The following is a 23,058-nucleotide window of genomic DNA, read 5'->3' on the forward strand; positions in this document are numbered from 1 at the left end:
TCAACCTTTACAAAAAGTGAAGGATGGAAAGAAAGAGTGCTCTGTGTTTCTCAGGACAGGTCTTGGTGTGCCCAGTTCTAACAGCGGGAACTTCGTGAGGTTGCACTGCCGCCCAGGCCGGTTCCCTCCCACTCAACCACGTCGTGTTGTAACCCATCACCAGTTCTAGACTAAAATGACAGACTAGGATTTGGGGCCCTACTGAAATTTGGCCCAGGAGGGACAGTGAAGGTCGAGTTTGGAGCAGTCCATGGGGCACTCACTGAAGGAGAGCTGGACAGGGTTCAAGCCTTCAGCAGTGCGGCTGATCCTGGCATGGGGACCACCCAGCTCACACTTAGCCCACCGTTCATGGGGATGGATGGCCACCACGCTGGGTTCCCCTCCGTGCACTGCCAGTTCCTGTGCTGCAGAGGGTCCTCTGACCTGCATCTGCATCAACATCAGCCAGGGGGAACCCTAAAATAGCACCCTGCAAATTTGAATGGGAAGAGGGAAGGAGAGAGTCTGATCACCTTCAAGGCAAATGGCCCTTTGATATCAAATTCCTGACCTCACAGTAGCAGCAGCTTGATGGTCTCTGGGGTTCAATGTGACACCAGAGGGGATGGGGAGCAAGTCACTAAATGGTGTGTAGTGACCTAGCATTGCTGCCAGTGGGTGGACGGGCTGGAGAGCTGCTTCTTTCTAATGGCGAGGCTGTGAGCCAGGTCTGGGGCTCGTCCATGGAAGCGTGGAGCGCTCCAGCAACACCAGCCAGCTTAGGAGCTCATGCATTTCAGAAACACACTAAATAAACAAGCGGACCAAGGATCGGTAACCACTGCTCCTGTAGGAAATCCATGCAATGAAAAAGTCATCAGCCCTGCCTTTTTTTATCCATTCCTCTCATTCCTCAGACTGAATTTCTTTCCATGCCATGCTTTCCCACCCCTCAGCCCCCCCCTCAAATGTCTGTTTCCTTCAGAGCTGCAATATTGGCCACCAGCAAGGAAGAAAAAGCTGATAAAAGATGATACACCACTCTCATTATTCCATAGTTTTCTCCTGATGGATTTAGAAAGGTCCCGAATGCAAAGCGAAATTAAATCAGCAGGTAGGAAGAAAGATGCAAAGTGAAATTCAAGATGCTGGAAAGCTGCTTTTCTCCGGAGGTCCTACTCTTCCCTCCGTCCGGAAGACAGGAAAGAGCAGACTGTTCATGACAGAGGAGAGAAAACTTCTGGGGGTCTTTAGGGGGAACTCAATCAAAGAAATTATTTTCCCACAGACCAGAGCTGAGCAGTGCTTAATGGCTTTTTCCTGATTGAAGAATAAATCAACTATTAATTTATGACCTGAAGTGTATATAACAACCCTCCAAATGTTTTCCAGTTCTGTGAGTAGCGATGCTTGTGTCCTTTCTGTTTGGGTTTGCTTCTCACCAGCTAATTCAGCTCATGGGCTAAATATTCCTCACAAAGCTTCACGGGCTGTGGCTTCAAAAAAAAAAAAAAAAAAAAAAAGCTTAATTAAAAGGCCAGCCATGTGTTTCCAGCATAATATTGTATGTGTATGCATAGAGATCCACATGTATTAGATATAAAGTTAAGTGTAAGCACATGGCAGGCTGGAGGGGAGGGCGTTTGCGTGGGGAAGCCAAGGGCCCATGTGCAGGTTATTGAGGGGGGGGGGGATCCTGTACAGGGTGAGCAGAGGCAGCGCAGAGGGGCTGCTGCCGGGGGGGGGGAGAGCACACGCCGTCACTGCCGAGACATCCTGTTAGCTGGACCTCTGCGGAATTGATAAATGGCTCTGGATCGCTTTGTTTATTTAAATGGAAGCCAACGTTTTAACAGCAATAAAGGGCAGGCTAAATAATTCGCTGGGCCAGCTATCAAGGCGGGTATGATCTCTGAAATATATGGGCTGCATTTAAGAAACTGAACCCCGCTGAGCCTTCGTTTGTATATACACACTGTTTGGGCAGCCGGTATAAATTGTAAAATGAGATGACAATATTAGCATCTTCCCTTGGCTTCCCCTCGCCGAAAGAAAATCTCAGAGGGAACACTATTCAAGCATTTCCTTTATGCTCATAAGTTAATCAAGAAACATCAGGGAATAAGACAGCTTTATAACTTTCCAGTATAATGCGATACAACTCGCAGACACTGAGTGATTTTACAGTTACCTTTCCAAAGCGTGGCAAACAGAACAAGAAGAAAAAAAACTAAACAATGTTTGCCCCTTGCTCCCGAAGGCTGGCAATGAGTTTGCAGGAGAAAATAATGTGTTTGTGACTTCCGAGCCGGCCGCCTACGGACAGAAATAACAACAGTAATGAAGCCACGGAACATCTTGAGCAATTTACGAGAGGATTGTGCTTAAAATATTAAGCGCCGCCACCAAAAAAAAAAAAAAAAAAAAAAAAAAAAGACGAAGAAAAAGCGATCGCTGCTGCTGTTTCAAAGTCAGGGCTCGATCCTGCCACGACTGGGAGTTTTCTTTCGTGATGCCTTTGGCAGCCCCGCTCCCGTTTTCTGGCCGAAATAAACCGGTTTCCCCGAAGCCCTCCGCGGCCTCGGCTGGGGCGGGGAGGGGTGGTGCAGCTCCCCGGGGAGACCGAATTCCCCGCGGGCAGGTCCCTGCCTTGCCCCGGGGCAGAGCCCGGCTGCTCGGTGCCGGTTCCCCCCCCCCAATATCATCCCTCTTCCAAGCGGAAACTTTAACGCCCCTTACACCTCCAAGGCTATAAAGACGACGGTCGGAATGAAAAAATACCCCCCCAAAAATCCGCCTCTCTCCTCACACCTTCGCCACCCAGACCCGTGGAAAAGGGGGAGAGGGGGAGCAACCTCCCACGACCACCCACGTTAAAACGCGAGTGGACTCCCCCGCATCCTCCCCTCCAGGTAGGCCCGGGCAATAACTCCCCCAGGGTCCCCCTTCAGAGGCTTGTACGAAATGACTTTCCGCCCTTCCCCTGCTCAGCATCTCTTTTCGCTGCTCCCCAGCTCTCCCTGTTTTTAGGCTCGGGAGCGATTCCCGCACCGACGCCTTTATCAAGGCAGAAGAGAGAGGGACCGAGAGGGAACCCGGAGGGTCGCCGGGCACCCTCCAGGTTTGCAGCCGCTCCCAGCCCGGCTCCTCTCGGCGAACATCGCCGGAGCATTTCGCTTTTCATCCGCCTTTCGCCCGCTCCAACGTTTATAGCTAAACAAGTTCACAGTTTACACACAGTAAAACGTCGATATCGCGCTTAATGGTTACGGAGAAAAGGCTCTTCGCAGGGATCCTCATAAAAGCCCTTTATTTAGTTTCGAGCATTTTCTTGTAATCAATAAAAGTTGGCTGTTATCTCCCGGCGCATTTAGCGGGGCAGTTTATTGCCTGCCGGGCGGACGAAGGGCGAGACAGGAGTGCACCATACAAGGAACGGACTCCCGAGTCCCTAGATCCGAGCCTCGGATTCATAAAATATAACCATCCATTACATCGCCGATATCTGGAGCCAGCAAATATATACAGACCATAAATTGTCGCCGGCGGGGTGCGGGCCGGCCGCGGGCGCGGGGGCTCCGCCCGCCCGCATTCCTCCCCGAGCCGGGGGGGCGCCGGGGGGGGCCCGGCCCATCCATCACCGCCGTTATGATTCTGCGATGCAGCAAATGGGTTGTGTAAAGAGGCAGCGTTTGACAAGGTGGCATGGTTATCCTGTCCAAATGATGCATAATATTAGTATTAGGGCTTAGATCATCGCATGCTTTTAAAATCATCACCGCTAACTAGGGGGGGGGGGGAGTCCTGGGGGCTGCAGGGGGCAAAAGTTTCCATGTAGATAATGATTATAGATGGTGGGATTTATGGGGAGGGGTGCGCGCATAAATAAACACGTCTACTGTAGCCGGAGGGAGGGGCCCGATCCGGCCGGTGCCGCGGAGCAGCCCCCCCCCCACCCGGGTCGGCTTGCGGGAGCGAGGAACGGCAGGGACCGGGGCACCCCGCAGGCCGGGGAAGGCCAGCAGGGCTGCACCCCCCCACCCCGGACACGTCCCCAAGGGCTTGAGGAGAAAGCAGAGACCCTCCTCACCCGCCGACCGCTACCCGGTCACGGCTGCGGTCACAGACACTAGTGGGTGGGGGTGGGAAGGGGCTCTCCGGGGATGGAGAAGGGGCCGCTCAGGCCAAACCCTCCACCTCAGCCTCTGCCCTTAGAAACGGAGTATGGCCAAGAGAATTGTACCGGGAGGTTTTCGGGGAGACGGGCCGGCTCCGTGCCGCATCTCCTCCTCCTCCTTCCCGCTTGCCGGGGCTGGGGTCAGGCACAGGCTGGAGGCTCGGAGGTCGCGGCTCAGCTGGGGGTTCTGACCCGGTCCCGGCTTAGACCGGGCCGGGCCGGGCCGGCTCCCCCGCCTGCAGGCAGCCCGCCCGCGGAAGGGTTAAGGGAGACAGTGCCTGAGCGAAGGCAAGAGAGGAAGAAAGGGAGAAACAGAGAAAAGGAGAGCCCCGGCCCCAGCCTTCCCGATAAACCCCGCCGCCGCTTCCCCGGCCGGGGCACCGCGCAGCGCCCGGTCCCGGCGGGACTGCGGCGCCGTGGCGGGCGGCCTTTTTCCAGGGGAAACGGCTTTGGGCTGCCGCTGGAGTCAGGAAACCTAAAAGGGGGAAAGGGGGGGGGGGGGGTAGAAAGCGCCTCTTCATTCGGCATCTGCGCTGCAGCCTCGCCCGGGGCCGGTACCGGGGCAGGGCCCGCGGAGCGGGTCAGCAGAGCCCGGTGACAACGGTGCCGTGAGGAGGATAAAATCCCCGCTCGCCGTGATTTATCAGCCGTCGCTGACCCCTGAATAGTTGGCTTACATGGCTGGTGACACATTACCCGGGAAGTGGGGCTGGCGTGATTTGTGGCGTGTGTCTCCCCCGCCTCACCCCCACCCCTCTTTTCGGCTGCTGGGCGCGGGATACCCTCCAGCCACTCCGTCCCCTCCATCACCCCCGTCCCCTCATGCAGGCAGCCGGGGTCACCCCACCGGGCCCGGCCAGGCGGACGGAGGTGGTCCTGGGCAGCCTCCTCTTTTAGTCACCGAGGAAAGGCACTGGTCATCCCGGGGGGGCAGAACGGGCGATGGCAACGAAGGCCGGGAGAGACGGCCTGGGACCAGGCAGAGCTGGAGGGGTGTGATGGCTGGAAACCTTTGATTTGGGGTTTGCCTGGAGAACGGGGGTGGAGGAGGGTGGCCTGGGTTTTTTAAGGCAAGCAGAAATTTGATTATAGCGTACGGCAGAGGTCTGTGATTTGCGGTGAGCGGATTTCATTAACTACGGCCGTTTGAGTCCCGGAAAACCCGGTCAGGCCCGCGGGGCCGGGGATGAAGCTGACCCCGAGGGCGGGCGGCGAAAGGGGCTCGGCCGCGGCGCCGGTTCTCCGGGCCGGGGAGAGCCGCGGCGGCTCTGGGCTGCTGCGGCCGCGGGGCTGGCACGGCCGCGGGCGCTGCCCCTGCGGCTCCCTCGGCTCGGCTCGGCTCGGCTCGGCCCGGCGGGAGAGGAGGGCGGGGGGGCGGCCGCTTTCCCCCTGCCCCTGCTCTTGCTCTCCGCAGGGGGGCCGTGGAGCACAGGGGCGCCTTTCGCCCCCCCTCCACTCGTGTCACCTGCCGCAGCCGCCACGGAGGCGAGAGGAGGGTGGGTTGGCTCGCCTCGAGGTTTACCTACGGCGTTTCCATTTATGATGGTGATGACTGTGGTGGTGATGGTGGAGGCAGCAGCGGGCGGGAGGTGCCCGGAGCGGCAGCGCAGCCCGGCTCTTCGGGGGCTTTCGGGCTGCCTGGCTGCCCGCCGGCGGAGAAGTGGTATCGGGTCTAATTGCCGTCAACGAATGTCACCGGCAGAAGGAAAAACAAAAGCTGCCTCCAAAGATCCCGGAGCAGAATTTGGCAAGGCTCCTAAAGACACCAATTAGCAAAGGCTAAACCCATTAATGAAGTGGCGGCTCTCTGGTTTCAGCCAGGTGGTGCAGATCAGAGCGCCTGTATCTGCAACAGAGCTCCGCTTCCCTCCAGCCAGGACCTCACAGCAAACCTCCACATCAATAATACGCTTAATGGATCTCATTAGGGCTGGGGCCGCGAGTCCTGGCCTGGGAGCAGGGGAGGCGAGGGGAGCAGGGGGGCAGCGCTCCCCCGGCCGCGCCGCGGAGGGACGGGCTCCCTTCCCCCGTGGGGCGATGCTTCCCCCCGCGGGTACCTGGCGCTCCCCGCTACCTGCCCGAGCTCGTGGCTTTGGGCAAACGCCGTTTCTAGCCGGCTCTTTCGAACAAACTAGAACCTCGGCATCGCCTCGCCGGGCTCACCAAATCACCACCGGGCCCCCCCCCCCCCCGCCGCCTCCATCCGAGCACCCTCAGCCCGCCGAGCTACGAGCACCCTCGGCCGTGCGGGCTGCGGGAAGGTGCCGGGGCGCGACCCCGGGTGGGGGCCGTGGAAGAGGAGGGAAGGGGCTTCTGCAAACTGATCTAAAAAGAAAAGCGTCCAGAGCTCCCCTCTGTAAAAGGGGACAGGGGAGAAGGGAGGAAATAGTTCCGCTTCGGCCAGGGGAAAACATAAAAAAGAGGGGGGAAAGGAAAGCTGGGGTAGGATAAGCTCGGCCGAGGTGAGCTAGAATATTTAGCTGATGGAGGTGGACTATGAAAGGAGACTTCATATTTCTCTCCGAGGAGTCTCTCCAGGTCCGCAGCCGAGAATACACACAGCAAACGTTGTGCCTGAATTATAGCTGAGGGTTTGCTTTATTTGAATTCACTGGTGTTTATTTAAGAAAGTGAATAAAGGTTTTGTGTAAACAGCCATTATTTCTGATGAGCGCTCAACAGCAATAAGAAGGGGGTGGTTTTTTTAGTCGAGATTGTGGCAAAAGTTGACATTTCGGAGATTGCAGTTTGTCTTGCCGACGCCAGGCAGTCCCGAGGCATGAACTGCAGGGAAAGCTGTGTGTGCCTGTGAGTGTGAAACGGCGATGCCGAGCGAACCGGGGTCTGAAAACAATTATTTTTTAAGACATCAGCTTAAGCCCGACATTAAAATAAAATAAAAATATTTTCCTAAGGAGCGGGGCCGGTCTCGCTCGGCTAACGAGGGAGGCGAACTCAGGTTTCGCTGCCGCCGGCCCCGCACCCGCGGGGCTCTGCGGGAGGGGGGTGGGCAGCGCCGACCCAGCGGGGCCGCGGCGGACCCCCCCCCCCGCACCCCTACCTTCCCCCCCGCACCCCCACCTTCCCCCCCGCCGGGCGGGGCAGCGGCGGACCCCAACGCGAGCTCCTCGCCCGGCCCTTTTCGCACCGTAAAATCGCTGGCTTAAAATTATCGCCGCTGTTTTGGTTTATTATTGTTCTTTTTTTTTCTTCTAACGTGGCTGTTATTTCCGAGGTTGACTCGGGTCTCTTTGGAGAGGGGAGGTTTCTGGTAAGAAATCAGGCCAGAAGACAAGGATCTCGTTGGGTTTCTTAACACAGCGCCCGGGGGAGGGGGGCGTTATCGGTAAAGCTGCTCCCCGGGAAGGAGCTCGGCAGGAGCTCCTGCGCATCTCTGCGGGTGGGACGCTCGCAGACGGGGCCGGGATGCCGGAGCGGCGCGGAGAGGCCTCCCGCTTCATTATTAAACCGGTTTCCCACACATGCCACGCAGGGACGGGGCAGGGAAACCTCTGCTCTCCGTGCGGCAGCGTGTATCGCTCCCGTTCCTCGGTGTCCCGCACAACCCCTCGGCTGAAATAAGCCCGACAAACCTCTGGCCGGCACCCGGGAGGGGAAAGAGGAGCGGGTGGGTGCCCGAAAGCCTGGCCGGGGCCGCGGAGACCGGGGCAGAGCCGGAGAAGCCCCTCCCGGCCCCTCCGCGGGGACCCCGGCCCCTCCGCGGGGACCACGGCCCCCGCCGAGCCGCGCCGACACAGACCCGTTGCGGCGAGCGGGTGCAGCCCAAGGGATTTGGGATCGGCTGGCACGGGTCTGAAAAGAGTCACAACGGATTTAAGGGGGGGGGGGGGAAGAGATCGCCCGAAAAGCTGCGACCCCCACTTTGAAGACCGTCGAAGAACCGGATCGGCGGGGGAACCGTGGGTTCGGGCGTTTCGCCTTCAGAAATAACCAGCATCGGAGAAGCCTTTCGTGTTATCAGGCGATGATAAAGCAAACCAAAAAGAGGCACCCCCGGGCTTTTTTGGACCCGTTCGGGGCGGGGGTGTTGCATTGCGCTGCGGACAGGTCGACTTCGCCGACGAACGGCGATCGAGCTGCCCGCAGTCACGACACTGTCCCGGCTTTTTTTCCACAGAAATTTAGCAGTAACTGCAGCCTCGCAGGACCGGGCAAACTCCCTTCCCTGTCGAGACGGGCACAAATCCCTCCATCCGCGCATCCTTCCCCAATCTCGTTTTCGTGGGTTTGCTCTACCTGCCCGAGGACGTGCACAACGGCAGCAACGGGGGAGAGATAATTATTATTTTTTTTCCCCTATCGTTGGGGGACACGAAATAAAAATACCGTCCCGGCTCCACCCAGAGCAGAAGCCTGGGGTACGCAGAGCGAGAGGGCCGGGAGGCAAAACCAGACGCAGGGCGAAGGAATTTTATCCCAGCTCTTTCATTCGGATCTGAGCATCTTTCTCCGTAGCCTGAGTCCCAACAGTGTTATTTTTTTCCCCCTTTTGCGGTGTTATCTTAAAAAGGTGCCATACGGGCGCTGCCCTTGCTCTCTCCCCGACCCGGGGTCCAGGCGGGCATTGCTCTCCCGTTATTTGGGGAGGCCGCGGGGGGGGGGGACACGGGACCTGCCCCCGCGCAGCCAGCCCTGCGCTTGGAGGAGGCGCAGATTCCTCTAAGCCAAGGGAAGAGAACCTCTTTCCCGACGCGCTTTTCATTTCTCATCCGACAAAAGCCACCTCCAACCCCTCTCTCCCGCGTGGGTTAGTCTTTAGGAAGCAAAACTAAGAGGCAAACAAATCCCTGCGTGTCCGTGAGCTGCACCACGGCGGTTTATCGGAGAAGAAACAGTCATGTGTTGCTGGACATCCGTCCCGCGGCTTCCCTTGCTCTTAGGCGAAGTTATAACCCCACGGCAAACCCCGCGCCGATGGGCGCAGCAGCGGCCCTAGGGACAGCCGCTTTTGGGGGGGCTGGAAGCGAACTGCAGGGCCGGCTCCGCGCCCCAAAAATCCGTGACACACACCCTCCCCGTTTCCTCCCTGACGGTGTTTTAAAGGCAGAACCGATTTACAAGCCCCTTCCAGATCCTCGCCCCCCGCTTCCCTGTCCCGGCAGGGCTCGGACGGGGACAGCCCCCCCGGGTGCGCTGCCCTGCGCGGGCGCTGAGCGCACCCAGGGGCGCAGCAGAGCTTTGCGTTCCTCCTGGAAATCTCCCTGCCCGTCACGGCTCTGGCAAAGCTCGGTTATGCCTTATTTGCCACTTCACCCGTGCCCTCTTCGCCCAGCAAGACGGCCTCTTGGCTCGCCGTTTGCCCCAGCTCCTTTTCCCCCAGTGCTCGTGGCGGGGGTGTGGGGGGGGATGCTCTCGGCATTTCCTTCTCCTTCCTCAGGTGTTTGCTCCTGCCGGAGACACACACACCCCCCACACACCCCCACACCCCCCGCTAGCAGGGGTGGCCCCGAAGGATTTCTCGCCTGAGCCCTCCGGGAAGCAGCAGGCCAGGGCCGGGCTCTCGCCCGCCTCCGCATCGCCGGAGGACACCGGGAATTTGTCGGTCCCTCGCCTGATTTCTCCGTCTCCCCCTTCTTTCTAACGGTGTCACAGGCTCAGCGCCCATCGGCCCCGAATGGGAGGGGAGCGGCTTCGCTTCACCTGCCTTCGCCCTCACCTCCCTGGGCAGGATCAGGCCTCCCCCGGCCCCCCGCGTGTTAGAAAGCCGAATTGCTCCGCTTAGGGCCTCGCAAAGCCCCGAGGCAGAAAACACGCTTCTCGGTGGGCAAGGACGGGGGACCCTCACCGCTGCGGCTTTCTCTTTAATCGGTGCTGCTCGGGAAGGGAGGAGGGGGATGCAGGCTGAGAAGCGCCCCCCCCCCGTTTTCCCCCGTGCCCCGGCAGGAGCGGAGCACCGGGCACCGCGGCGCTTTCTATTTATCCGAGGAGCGAAGCCGACGATGAACCCGAGCGGAGCCGGCGGATCCCGGCCCGGACCCCAAGGGAGCCCCGGGGGGGGGGGGTGTCCCCCGGCCGCACGCCCCGGCCCTGCCTCCAGGGGAGGGCACCAGCCCCACAGAACCCTCCGAGGTGGGGGAGCGGGGGCGGCAGGGGCGGCCTTGCCCCCCCACCGCACCCCCGGCCCAGCCCCGGGGGGCTCCGCGCTCCCGCCCGCCGCCGCGGCCCGATCCTGCGCTCGGCCTCCGCGCCGCCTATAGCGCCTGCGTGACGTCACAGCGCGCCCCCCCCCCACCACCCGGCCGCATGGCTACGCTGTGACGTCAAAGAGCACTACCTCCCCTACCCCGCCGCGGGGGCTTGCGGAGAGGCGCACGGCAAATCGGAACGACACCAAAGCAAAGCAAAGCAAACACGCCTTCCCCCCCAACCCCCCCCGCACCCCCAAACGGCCCCGCCGGCTCTTGGCAGCGCCCCCGAGAGTCGCCGGGAGTCACACACTCCGGTCCCGCCTCGCATCACCAACCGAAGGGCACCTCACAAGACACATACACGTATGTACGCACATGCGGCTCTACAAATGTAATTGGCAAGTTTCTCACCGGGGGCACAATTTTGCGTAATCAAATCTCCGGTCCTTGTCATCGCCTCCATGAGAAAAGGAAAGGGGAAAGAAAAAAAAAAAAACCAACCCCAAGGAGAAGGCTGCCTCGGGAGGCTTTCAAGGCGAGGAGAGACAGTGGCTGCCTTTGAGCGGGGTGAAGGGAGCTGGGGCAGCCTCAGCAGCCCTCTCCCCTGGTCAACAGACTGACGTGGTTACAAACCATAGCAAACATTTTATTTACAGGAGAGATATATATATATTTATATATTTTTGTCAGTGCAGTATTTCTTGGCCGGATTATTCGAAGCAACACGTTGCAACCGATGAGGATGTTGGCAAAATACTTCACATTGTAAATTGTCTGGGGAGGGTTTGGGGAAGAGAGGGATTTCGGAGCACGTTCTCGGAGTCCCTCGCTCAGATTTTCCTGGAGAGGACAAGGGGCGGGAGACGGAGAATAAAATAAAATTAAAAAAGAAAAAAAAAAAAAATCAGAGAAATCCCGCTCTCCTGCGAGCAGCGTGGAGGGAGAGGCGGCCGCCTCCCGCACGGCCGTCCAGAGGCCGGGGCTCCCCACTCCGCCCGCGTCCTCGGCCCCTTGCCCCGGGCCGGGCCGGGCGCCGGCCGCGGGCGGGAGCGGGCCGGTGCCGTGCCGGCCGTCGCGGCGCTCCCGGGGCGGAGGAAGGGAGATAAATTAGCGCGCAGGTCCCGGGCGCGGGGGCCGCGGGGCCGCCCCGTCTATAGGCCGCTCCGCGGCTCGGGGCTGGCGGCGGCGGCGGGCGGCGGCGGCGGCGGGGAGGGGAGGCCGGGGCTGCCGGAGGACTTGCCGAGCCCGGCGGCGGAGGGCAGGCTCCGCTCGGCTCCCTCAGTCCGTTCCGTGTCGCTGGGGGCCATGTCGAGGGAGTCGGCGTCGCTGCTGTCGCTGTCGCCCTCGGAGCGGCTGGGGCTGCGCTCGGGCTCCCCGGCGGCGGCGGCGGGCGGTGCGCCGGGTCGCTGGGCCGCCGGCTCCGGCTCCGGCTCCGGCGGCGGCTCCTTGTCCTTCTGGGCCTGCGCCTCCTTGGAGTGCCGCCATTTCATCCGCCGGTTCTGGAACCACACCTTCACCTGCGGCCGCGCCGCCCTCAGACGGGCGGCACGGCCCCCACCGCGCACCGCGCACCGCACCGCGCACCGCGCCGGCCCCAGCGCCTTCCACCGGGGGCGGGCAGCAAGGGGCTGCCCACACCCTTACGCGACTAAGGTGGCTGTGTTTTTTCCCTCCTTCTAGTTCGCGTGTTTAAACACCAACACCCCCCCCGGTACTGTTTCAGGGTTTTGTTTTTTGGGTTGTTTTTTTTTTTTTTTCCCTCCCTCCTTCTACTTCTTCCAGGAAACCAAACCTTGCTCAAGAAACCACAGCGTTATACAATTCTGTGCGCTGCGGGCCCTGAATAGTGGAATCATTACAGACAGAGTGGCGTTTAATGATTCCGTTTGAAGAAGAGTTTTCACTTCCCCAGAACTAAGGATTTCACAACGCGGGGAGAGATTTAGAAAAAAAAAAGGGGGGTGTGTGCATTAAAAATAGTGTGTTCTCTTCTGCTTCCTTTGACCTAAACTGCCTCCCACAGCGAGTTGCACTTCAATAAAGCGCACACTGATGATCTGCCCCGGCCCCGCTCGCCTCTCCGCTCGGCCTGCTCGGCCGTGGCCAAAACAAAGGCGAAAGCTCCGCGCCGGGCCGCGAAACGCCGCGGAACCTGCGCGCAGGAGATGCCGGGGGCGAGGGCCCGCTCCTCAGCCAGCCCTGCCGAAGATTAAGGGCAAACTCTCTGCAACCACCTTCCCTGCCCCCCACCCTCCGATATCCCTCTAAACTGGAAGTAAGATTTGAAATAAAACTGAAGCCGTTCTTACTTGAGCATCTGTCAGCCCCAGCATCGCCGCCAGTTGCTTTCTGTCCGGTTTGGTGACGTATTTCTGGATTTCGAACCGTTTTTCTAAACCTTTCCTCTGCAGGTTGGAAAAAACAGCCCTGGACCAGGAGCGTTTCCTCTTGTACGTCTGGGGCAGCGTGTCCTTGGTTAAAACGGCGTACGGACCTGGCGGGGGGAGAAGAGAGGGGGGAGAGAGAGGGAGACGCCGTTATTAATAATATATGAAAGGGAGCCTTAACTCGATCAAAATAACAGCTGGACTGCGGTGTGCGGGCAAGGCCCGGGCCGGCCTCCTCGGGCAAGGATGGAGCTGTCTGGAACCCAAATTTCTTCCTCTCCCCCCTCCCCGCCTCTTCTCTCTCAGCCCAGGTATTATTTTTGTACTAGATGCGATGGTCCTTTGGGTCAGGCCCTAGCCGGCTCTTCCTCCCCTCCCCACGCAGCCCGGCTTTTCGCCCAAAATCTGAGCCTCGCTACAAAACACACGCCCTGGCCTTTCAAAAGCGCCCGGCGAGTCCCTCCGGGAGGAGAGAGCCTGGGCCGGGGGCGGGGGGGGCTGCGGGACGGAGGGCCCTGCGCCACGGGAGGGTCGACGAGGGACGAGCTGTACCTGGAAAAGTGTCTTGAAACTGGTGCTGAACTGAGCTCCTTGGGTTTGTGTTTAAGGGACCCAGAATAGCAGAGGCCTCGTTAATGGGGTCTAGAGACGCGAAGAACTGGCCGGCGGCAGGCTGCAAGTTGGGGAGATGAACCCCAGTTTGGCGGCTGGTAGTTAATAAGGAGGTCAGATCTGCGAGCACAGGAACAAGGAGAGCTCGGTTATACCGCGGTCGAAACCGACCCCCCGGTACGCTCCGGGCGACGGGGCCGGGTCCCCGGCCGGAGGGGCTGGCGGGGACGGGGGGGAACGGGGACACACACACACCGGGCAGCCGCCTCCTCGCCCCGGGGGCTCTCCTCGGGAGAGGGGGCCCTGCCCCGGCAGGCAGAACATCCTCCGGTATATTCACTCCCTTGCTCAGGATGTTTACACGCCGCGAGGGGAGACAGGATTGCAGCGAAAGCCTTTAAAACGGGCTCTGCCCTCTGAGGCAAAAAAACCCCTCGGGCCGCTTCGGGCAGCGGAGGCCGTCGCCTTCGCTATTTTTACGCTATCGCTAAGTTTTCCCAGCGGCGCAAGTCGCTGTGCCGCGGGCTGCTGCCGGGCGCGGGGCCGGGGGGGGGCCGGGGGGGGCGGGGGGTATTTTAGTGAGCGCTCTTAGAAACCCGGATTTATAACGCTTTTTTTTTTTTTTTTTTTTTCAGAACTCTCTTCTCGGCTAGATCGAAAAGTTTTCCGATCGCGGGTCATACTCGCTAAAAATAACGGCAGAATGAATAAAAGAGCCCCAGGAGCGCTAGCGGGGAAAGCGGACAAGCCCATTTCTCTACCTCTCAGCGTGTTGCCTTCCTTGACTTTGGGGTCAAACTCCGCCGATAAAATGCGGTCGATGCCGAATTTCAGGTCCTTGCTGGCGGGCGCCGGCGCCGAGCCGTGCGTGTGGCCGCCGGGCAGCCGGGCGGGGGCCGGGGCCGGGACCGGGGCGCCTCCGCCGCCCCCCCCCGCTGCCGCCGCCGCCGCCGCCGCCGCCGCGGGGGACCGGTGCTGCGGGGGGCGGTGGTGGTGGGAGTGGTAGGCGGCGGAGAGCGGCGAGAGGCGCGGCGGGAAGGCGGCGGCGGCGGGGGCGTCGGGGGCCACGACGGGCGTGGGCCGGAGCGGCGAGGCGGCGGCGGCGTGGAAGGCAGCGCCGTGATGGACGGCTCCCAGAGTCGCCGGCATCCCGGTGCCGGGACCTCCGGGCAGGCTGTCGGCGGATCCTCCCGCCGCTTCGCCGCCGGCGTGGAGGATGTCGGCGATGCAGAAGGACGGCTTCTTCGCCGCCGCGGCGTCCAGAGGGAAGCAGCCGCCGGCCGCCGGCCCCGATGCCGAGCAGTACGCCGCTGACCACAAGCTGAAGTTGGAGGCGTAGAAAGGAGCCAGCCCGGCCGTGTACATCCTGCCCGGGGGACGGGGACGCGCCGCTCCGCCGCTCAGCTCCCGGGTGCGCGCCGCGGAGCTGCCCGCCGCCCCGGGCGCATGGGGAGGGATGGTGGGGCGAGAGGAGGCTGGCGGAGCACTTGCCGGAGGGGCAAGGAGGGAAAAGCAACCTCTCCCTCCCCCAGAAAAAAAAAAAAAAAAAAAGAAAAAGAAAAAAAAAAAGGAAAAAAGTCTCCCGAACCCACGGCGAGACGGAGAGAGCGAGCGGGCGAAGAGCGGAGCGGCGCAAACAAAACAAACCCAAACCAAACCAAACCCCCTTTCCTCGCACTGGGGAGAAAAAAAAAAAAGAAAAAAAAAAAAGAGAGAAAATCCACCCCTCCCCAAAACTTTCTCTGGCAACGACACTCCCGGCTCCGGAGCAGTCTTCGTTCCCTCCCCACGCCCAATCCGCGAGCCGCGGGGCCGGGCAGTACCGCCCGCCGACACGCCCACGCAGGGCCGGGTCGCGGGTACGGGCCACCGCGCCGCCAGCGCGCAACTGCGCGCTGGCGGCGCGGTGGCCCGTACCCGCGACCCGGCCCTGCCCGGTTTGCCCCGCAAGGTACCCACCCCCCCGCCCCGAAATTCCTCCCTCGACTTCGAAACACCCCCCCACACACACAAAACCTCCAAAAAATAGCGCAAGGGCGTTGCGCCTGCCGCCGCGATTTTCAAACGTTTGAAAGAAAGGCGCAGGAAACTTCTCTCGCGGTTGGAGGCAGGTTGGTCCTCTCGGACGTTATTCCCAAGGAAATGTGTTTCTTTCCCCGATAAGTGAGCCTGGGATGGTCTGGACGAAAATGAGTCTGTGTCAATGCACGTAACATGTATTTATGAGAGCTCCGAGGTACTCTGGGCCCAGGACACGCTGGATCCTGCATTAGCAGCGACTAATTAATTAATCGTATTTTGTCGACAATGGAATTTTATAGATTTTTACCGTCTTCTCCAGCCCGGTGGCTGCGTCTGCTCCTACACCAATTTCACCTTAAAAACTAGTTTGTAATTTTGCAAAGCTTTGACAACCGAATTACCCCCCCTTTTTTTTTAGAATACAATCATAAGCTATATTCGCGGCAATAATTTAGGGACAAATTTATCACAGCGTCTCTTGCGCTTTTTTGCTCCCCTCTAACATCCACGTTTGTCCCGACCCGCCTCTGAAAAAGAACATTTTTTTAATATTAGTTTTCGTACATATAAACCAGTCGTTGCCGTTTTGAGCAGGCTCCCGAATCGGACGATTGCAGGTTTGCTTTGATTTTGCTTCCAAAAAAATTTTTTTTTTTTTCCAAATACCTTCCCAAATTCTGAAGGTTTTCGGGGAACCGCCAGAAAGGCAAACTATTTTTTCTTTCGCCAGGTATGAAGACGTAGCTTCTGTGTGAATATTGAAACCACCTGCGAGGGAGAGGGACCGCGTTCCTTAGCCATCACCGTGCGCACGGGTAAAGGTGAGGCGGGTTCCCCAGGAACAGCCCGGCACCGCTTTGCTTTGCTTTGCTTTTTATTAACGGGACGAAACCGAAAAAGACAGACGGGCTGCCTTGCCAAGATGTGTCCGAAAACCGAAGGCGGCGAAAGAAAGGGTTTATTAGGTTTCAACTTTTCCTGCTTCGACAGCGGAAAGCCCCTTTTCCTTGCATCTTCCCCCCCCCCCCCCCTTTATCCCCTCCGCCCAGCTGACCCGAGCGCCAGCCTCTTGCTCTCAAACCGGATCAAACGACTCCGGTTTCACTTGCGTTTCCACCGCCGGGCAGAGCCGTGCCATCAGCCCGCCTGAGGGAAGGGCAACGAAGTCCGCTCTGCCCGCTGCAGCCCGCTTCGGGCATTTATTGCCGGAATTTGCCGTTGCCACCGACACCGTTGCCACTCGCCAGGGGAGGGCCAGGGAACCGGGGACCCCGGCCCGCGGGGGCAGGTGCCTTCCCGGGGCCCGCCCGCTCCGCGCACCGGCTGCGCCCCCCGCGCATCCTCCGCGGGCGGAACCGGCAGCACCTGCCTCCGCCCCCGAGGCCGCGCCGTCCCCCGGGGGGACGGGGCTGTCCCCTCTCCCCAAAGGCCTCCGCGGGCCTCCCTTGCCCGCGCACCTTCCTCGCCGGCGGCCGGGGAGGAGCGAGGGCTGCGCGGCCGCGGCGGCCCGGGGGGAGGCGGCGGCCCCTCCGGCCCGAGCAAGGAGGGAGAAGGCTGCAGGAAACCCGGGGCTCGCTGCAGTCCAGGTCATCTCCTGTTTTTTGAGAGGTTCCAACTCGGACTAAATGAGCGGATGTGCCTGCGAGATTTGTCCCAAAATAGAAGCGGCTTTAGTATTTTAGGATACAGCAGAAATCCTTATTTCTTCCGGAGAAAAACTTCATAATGAGCGCGAGCACTTCCCTTTTCAATATTTGTGCAACTTTATCTCGACCAGCAAGTTGCTTTGGTGACGCAAATCCGCCCTTGTGTATTGCAACTACAAAAATAAATGCAAGGAAATCAATTCCCTTCTAGCAATGAAAACATAAATATACAGCTGCGACTTTCCCCTTTAATCTTGCTTTCCGAGGGACTCGAGAAGGAGGCGAATGAACTGTGCAGGCAGGAGCGATGCTTTTTTTTTTTGTTACGGAATGGAGTCTCGAAGGACTTTTTTTTTTTTTTTTTTTTTTTTCCCCGAGGCCGACAAAGGAGGTGGGAAAAAAAAAAAAATTATTCGAGTTCTTACGAGGGGAAAATAGAAAGGCTAACCCCGAGGCGCTCCAGCTCCCCGTCCCCACTCGCGGGCACCGGGCCGGGAGCATCCCGGGAAGGGCCGGGCCCTGCCTGCCCGCGCCCCACAGCCCGGACGAGCCCCTTTTTTCGGCCATCCCCGCCCCTTCGAGCAGGAGCCCGCCGGGGGATGCTCGCAGCCAGAGCCCCCCGGCTGCCTCCCCCGCAGCCCGGCCGGCAGCAAGCCCCGAGGGGTTGCCAGCGCGACCGGGCGCTGGGCGCCTCGGCTGATACGTGTCCTATTTATGCCCTGATCCGTATATAGAGAGACATATAGATGTAATGTATACAAATCAAGATTTAAAAAATCCTACTCTCTCGGAATGCTTTTAAAAACAACTCCCCAAACCTCGTTGCAAACCCTCCCGGGAGATGGTTCGCCGGGGCGGTGTTACCGGGATGGCTGCCGTGCCCACCCCCCCCGTGGGGTCGGTCCCCCCGAGCCGCCCTGTCCCGCCGCCCGCCCTGCGCAGCGCCGAGCACCCGCCGGGCCCCGGCCCCGGCCCCGGGCCCCGGCCCGGTCCCAAAGCCCGTTCTCTGTCGCCACCTGCCGAACAGGGCCGGGGCCGGGCTCCCGGGCCCCTGCGAGCAGGCAAATTTGGGGACCCAAGGGCCAAAAAAAAAAAAAAGTAGGGCTCCACCCGCCCAAAGCCGCGTGGTCGCAGCGTGGGCAGGAGCGTTTTGCAGATGGCCGGGGGTCGGGGAGGGGGGGGTGTCTGCCGGTGCTCCCCCAGCACCGCTCCGGGAAACCGGGAGCGCTGCAGCGGGGCCGCCAAACCCGACGGCAGGGCGAGCTCCCCCCCCGCGGGGATCCGCAGCTGGAGGCCGGCCACAGGCGTGCGCCGCAGGGCTGGCTCGGCTTCCCTCAGCTGATCAACAGTTTGTTATCTGAAATGCTCAAGAGAAGCGCAGGCGCTGCAGGCAGGAACTGCCCAGAACCGCAAGCGAATGAAGTGACCGAGCGGGTCGGCTCCTTGACGTTTCCTTTCTGTTGTTTCATGGTTATTTAGTTGACTACCTGTGTCAGTAAGGAACGACTCCTGTTATGTCACTTGCTGAGCCTACGTGGAAGGCGCCTGAAAACAGGCAGGCTCTGGGTTTCCGTGCGGTAGGGCAGGATTTCGAGTCTCCTGTGGGTTCATTTGCACTGGTGTTTCAGGTTGGGTCAGGGTGTGCTTTTGGGGGGGAAATGACCTGATCCTGATCGCTTGCAGCTTTGCATCGCAGAGAGGTCTCGGGGTGCACAAGCAGGTATCCTGGATGGAAATTGAGTCCACAGGGCATGCTAAAATCACTCTGAAGCAAAATCCCTCTGAACTGTCTATGTTGTCATTGTCTGAAAACTCCAGGGGGGGTTCTGCATGTGAGCAGTCCCGAGAATTGTCCACATCTTACAGCAGAATAGGTCCCGCTGAATAGGTCCATATGTTAGAGCGGATCAAACCCTGAGGCTCCCAGCTCCCGGGACAATACACCAGCCACCGAGCTGGAGACTTGTTTGCACGCTCGCACGTTTGCGCTCTGTGTCTTTCTTTCAACTGCTGGTCTGATGAAATACATTAGATGACATGAAGCTGGTGGTTTCAAGCGGAGAGAATTTTTACATTCTTTCAAATGCTGTGCAGTCCCCCAAGTCCCTTCAGACAGAGGGGGGACCTGAAAACACTGATCGCCCCCTCTGCCCCTGAGTGCCTGGCTCAGAGATCTGGGATGTGGGAAGGCACTGCATCTTTCCATAGCCATGTTTACGGAGAACGGGGTGACCTTTCCTTCCTTTTACCCCCCCCCCTTTTTTTTCCCCTTTTCTTTTTTTTTGCATGAAAAGCTGCAGATACATAAATCTTAAAGAAGGGTCAGGGTAATAAATAGCAGTTGGAAAGAAGCGCCTCTCTGCAGCCCCAGGAAAGGGGGCTGCGTTCTGAGAAGCAGCAGGGTCAGGACGGTCCCTTCCTCAGGGTTTTCTATGGCTTAGAGCAGGCAGGTCCCCTGCCCACCATGGTGGCTTTCGTGAAGCCCATTTTCAGGTATCTGATGCTGTGCCGGGCACTGTGAGCCTGCGACGCCGTAAGGGTTTAAGCGGCTCAAAGTTGAAGTGCAAGTCTCCCACACTAACCCCATCCCCGCCTGCCTGTTCTATCCCCGGGAATGTCAAACTGTAGAAAATTAACTCTGCCAGTAAGAAAAGGTTTTTTGCTGTCATAGTTCCCCAAACTAATTTCTTTATCATGTGGCTAGCCAGGGTGAGGGAGCTGGGGGAAACATGCATTTGGGAAGGGGGGGGGGGGGCAGAACTGCTGCGACCCTCTTCTAGTCTGCTCTAACCTCTCACCAGGTCACCCGTTAATTTAAGTGCTGCCTCTTGGAGCTGCTTTCTGCAGTCTAAAACGGGTCCTTCTCGCATGGAGAGGCCCCTGGTTTGCTTTCATTTCCATCGGCATCACTGATTTCATAGGTTACTCCACCTTTACACTGCGGTTGGGCCGTAATCTGCTTGCAGAGGGAGTTGTCACAGGCTAGCTGCGATTTTCCAGGCCACACCAACAGAGGGGTCTGCAGAGAGCTGGTCTGCAATTAACCCCTCGGTAGCTGATTAAAGGTGACGTGAGGTGCAGAAGTGCTGACCTCCTGCTCTAACGTGCAACCGCCGATGAGAGAAGCATTTGTGTGCACACACCAGATTTAGTTTGCACAGTGCGTAGCAACTGAAAACAACCATCACTGCATAAAATGAAGGCGACTCAACACTCAGCACTGAAAGGCCATCCATGGGCATTTCCTAAATCTGACAGGAGAGTATGATTACACCTGTTTTCAGCTGAGACCCAAAGGGGTAGCTCCTTAACTGAGGCAAACTGCTACTCTTGAGGGCAGGCTCAGAGTGTCTTAGTTCAAGTTGCATAGGTAGGTGCAAGTACAGATGGAAATTGAATGGGAGATGTTTCATTCCCATAGTGGGTCATCACCCCTACGATTTTGTCAGAGCCACCCCACCTATCTCCATAAACATAAGCTGATGCTTTAGGCCCACTGCCCCTCCAGCAGCAGTACATTTAAGGCACTGCGCAGGAAAGCCATTCAATACCGAAGAAGGAAATACTAATAACTGCCTAATAAAAGTTTTAGTAAGAAACAGTTTCCTCCTTCTTGCCAACAGTGGTCAAAAATGTGGAGAAACTGGAAATAAAGCTATCAGAATGCAGTCGCATAAAAGGCAAAAATCAGCCCCTGAAGGAAGTAAAATTTCTAGAAGAAAATTACTCTGTAAAACTCATCTGGATTTAAGAACAGTTATTGTTTTTCTTCCAACCCTCCTTTCATGTTCTGAGTGGACTTAAATGCAGTAGGTACGCATCAGTTCAGCTTTAAAACCAGCTCTTTCCTTGCTATTAGCATATATAAAATCCCAGCAGAATAATGCCATCGCGGCCCTTAAAAAAAAAATCCCATTTTAACCTTTTTTGCCCAAGGGAGATGCTTTCTGGCGGATGCCAAATGGAAGTGCCAGCCAGGGAGGTTTTACAGTCCCATAAACAAGCATGCCAGACTATACAGCATGTACATAGCACCCTCCGGAACTGCTTCCCTCACTGGAACCGAACCTGCCCTAAATAAAGTCCAGCCGTCGCTCCTCAGCTCCACGGGCAGCTCACGGCTTCCCCATGCCAGGCTCCACCAGGTCGAGAAAGACCCAGTTTCCCTCCCTGTGAAATACCCGGGAGAGTGGGGAGTTGCTCTCGGAACTGAGCATAAGATATCCCCTTCCCAGCTGCGGGTCTGGGATGCTGCCTACAGCAATAGCCATTCCTCCGTGCCTTCGGCAAATGGAAACAAAAACAGGAGGCGCAGTCAAAGGAGCACTGCAGCACACAGGGGAAGTAATTTCCTACTGATACCTCTAACACATCATTTTATATCTCGATGCCTGGGATCTGGTTACCTTTATCTTAGCCAAAAGACTGTAGCGGTCACAAAGTGTATTTTGCTTTTATTTCTTCTAGAAAACTTCATCATGAGATTTTTATTATCTGTCCTGCAACAGTGAATTCCAAAGGTTCATTATCTCCCATGCCTGCCTTCACTGTCCTGTCATTTTTTTTCCCCCTAATTTCTCAGGTCCTTGAGGCATCCATTCATCCTGGAATTTTGAAATGGAGAGAAAAAAGGCGAGGCTGACCAGTTTTTCCTTTCATTTGTCACCGTGTCTAACCCAAATGTCTACCCTTGCCCCCCTAGATGTATAAACTCTTTTCCGAGCCAAGACATTCTCTTTTTCCCAGCTAAGCAATCCATTTCATTCTGAGGCCACGCCGAATGCTAATACGGATCTCCACACGTTTCAAGTCTCAGCCTAACTTTGCAAGGAATAGACATTGAAGACGGTCTCATCACTGCAATCCTTCCCAAACACTAACGAAGTAGCACCCTCTAGCGCAAGCTAACAATAAAATCCTCAATAACAACAACCCTCCTGGGTGAAATTCAGTCTTGGTGCATCGCCACTGGAACCGCTGGGGATGAGCTCAACCACAAGGCTTTTTCCCTTCTGCGATCCGAAGCTTTCCCAGATTTCCTCCCTAGGACCCCCATGGATGGTTTGGGCACCCGTCGGATGCTGAACGTTGCCCAGGTCTCCGGCAGATCCGGGCAGCGGCGTCGCCCGCGGCCGGGCAGCACGGACGACTCGCCATCGTGCCACGCTGCTTTCGTTTCTATGGGATGCTTCTGCCCCAGAAAGCCTGGAGGTAAGAAATGTTGGTTGCCAGGAGTCTGCCTCGTGTCTTGGGTGTTTTGAGACCTGCGAGAGGGAGCCTACCTGGTTTAGGACTGGGGGGCAAAAGAGAGGGCGAAAAAGGGGTCAGGAGGGGGCTGAGCCTCGGGCTGGGCTGCGGGAAGCAGGGCTGGGCTGTGGAGGGGGGACTGGGACTTTGGGATGGAGAAAGGCGCTGGTTTCTGGGAGAGTTGGGGACCAACTGGGTGTGAAAGCTGAGGCTGAGGGCGACGCGGTGTTGTATGGGTGTCTGGTGCACTTTTCTTTCATTACTAGCAATTTCCATAGGTTTCATCAGTTTTATTGTTGTTAGGAGGAAGGAGAACAGGAAAACGACACAATTTTGGCAGACCCTGAACAGGGGGTGACCTGTGGGGTGAGTGAGGGGGAGCAGGGTCATTCCTGGATGCCATCGGCCACAACACAGAGGCAAGTTAGCCGTGTCGTGTCCCGCACCAAATCCCATCACCCGAGCACACATCTAGGGATTTTATAAAAACACAGAGCTCCCCTCTCACGCTCTAAAAATAACTGAGTAAATGGCTACTCGAGATTTCGTAAAAATTAAAAAAAAACATACCTGCTTAACCAGAGGTGGAAATTTTGTCTAACATTTCAAGGCTAGACCTTCCATTCATTAAGAGCTAGGAGGGAGCTGCAGCGCTTAGGCCGGGCAAGGGGAATAAATCCCTCAGAGTTACACCAAGGTGACGCTGGGGTTCGGGAGCCAGCGTGTGCCTGCACAAACACAGGGTGAGCGTTCGCCCTGGGCACATGCGGCTCCTTACAGGGCAAATACCAAAGCCAGAGCCTTGGCGAAAGCAGGCGAGGCACCAGAGCTAATGA

General features: G+C 58.1%; 1 protein-coding gene and 1 long non-coding RNA gene across 5 annotated transcripts; one reads left to right on the forward strand and one right to left on the reverse strand.

The window, feature by feature from the left end:
* Nucleotides 1-10,639: 10,639 nt before the first annotated feature.
* Nucleotides 10,640-15,120, reverse strand: HLX (H2.0 like homeobox). Of its 4 annotated transcripts, none has more exons than XM_075042597.1 (4): nucleotides 14,069-15,120; nucleotides 13,248-13,427; nucleotides 12,618-12,802; nucleotides 10,640-11,148 (listed from the first exon to the last, which is right to left on the reverse strand). In XM_075042597.1, exons 1-4 carry the CDS (start codon nucleotides 14,670-14,672, stop codon nucleotides 10,897-10,899), a joined length of 1,221 nt encoding a protein of 406 aa, XP_074898698.1. In that variant the 5' UTR covers nucleotides 14,673-15,120; the 3' UTR covers nucleotides 10,640-10,896. The 4 variants fall into 4 exon arrangements, with proteins under 4 accessions (XP_074898698.1, XP_074898697.1, XP_074898696.1 ...); XM_075042596.1 differs by having other exon boundaries at nucleotides 11,006-11,807; nucleotides 14,069-15,116; XM_075042595.1 differs by having other exon boundaries at nucleotides 11,006-11,825; nucleotides 14,069-15,114.
* Nucleotides 11,822-14,176, forward strand: LOC142037901 (uncharacterized). The gene is made up of 3 exons (XR_012652463.1): nucleotides 11,822-12,583; nucleotides 12,720-13,006; nucleotides 13,943-14,176. It is a non-coding gene; the product is annotated as an uncharacterized LOC142037901 (long non-coding RNA).
* Nucleotides 15,121-23,058: the final 7,938 nt, after the last annotated feature.

Source organism: Buteo buteo, chromosome 12 (genome assembly GCF_964188355.1).
Source record: "Buteo buteo chromosome 12, bButBut1.hap1.1, whole genome shotgun sequence".
Classification (NCBI taxonomy): domain Eukaryota; kingdom Metazoa; phylum Chordata; class Aves; order Accipitriformes; family Accipitridae; genus Buteo; species Buteo buteo.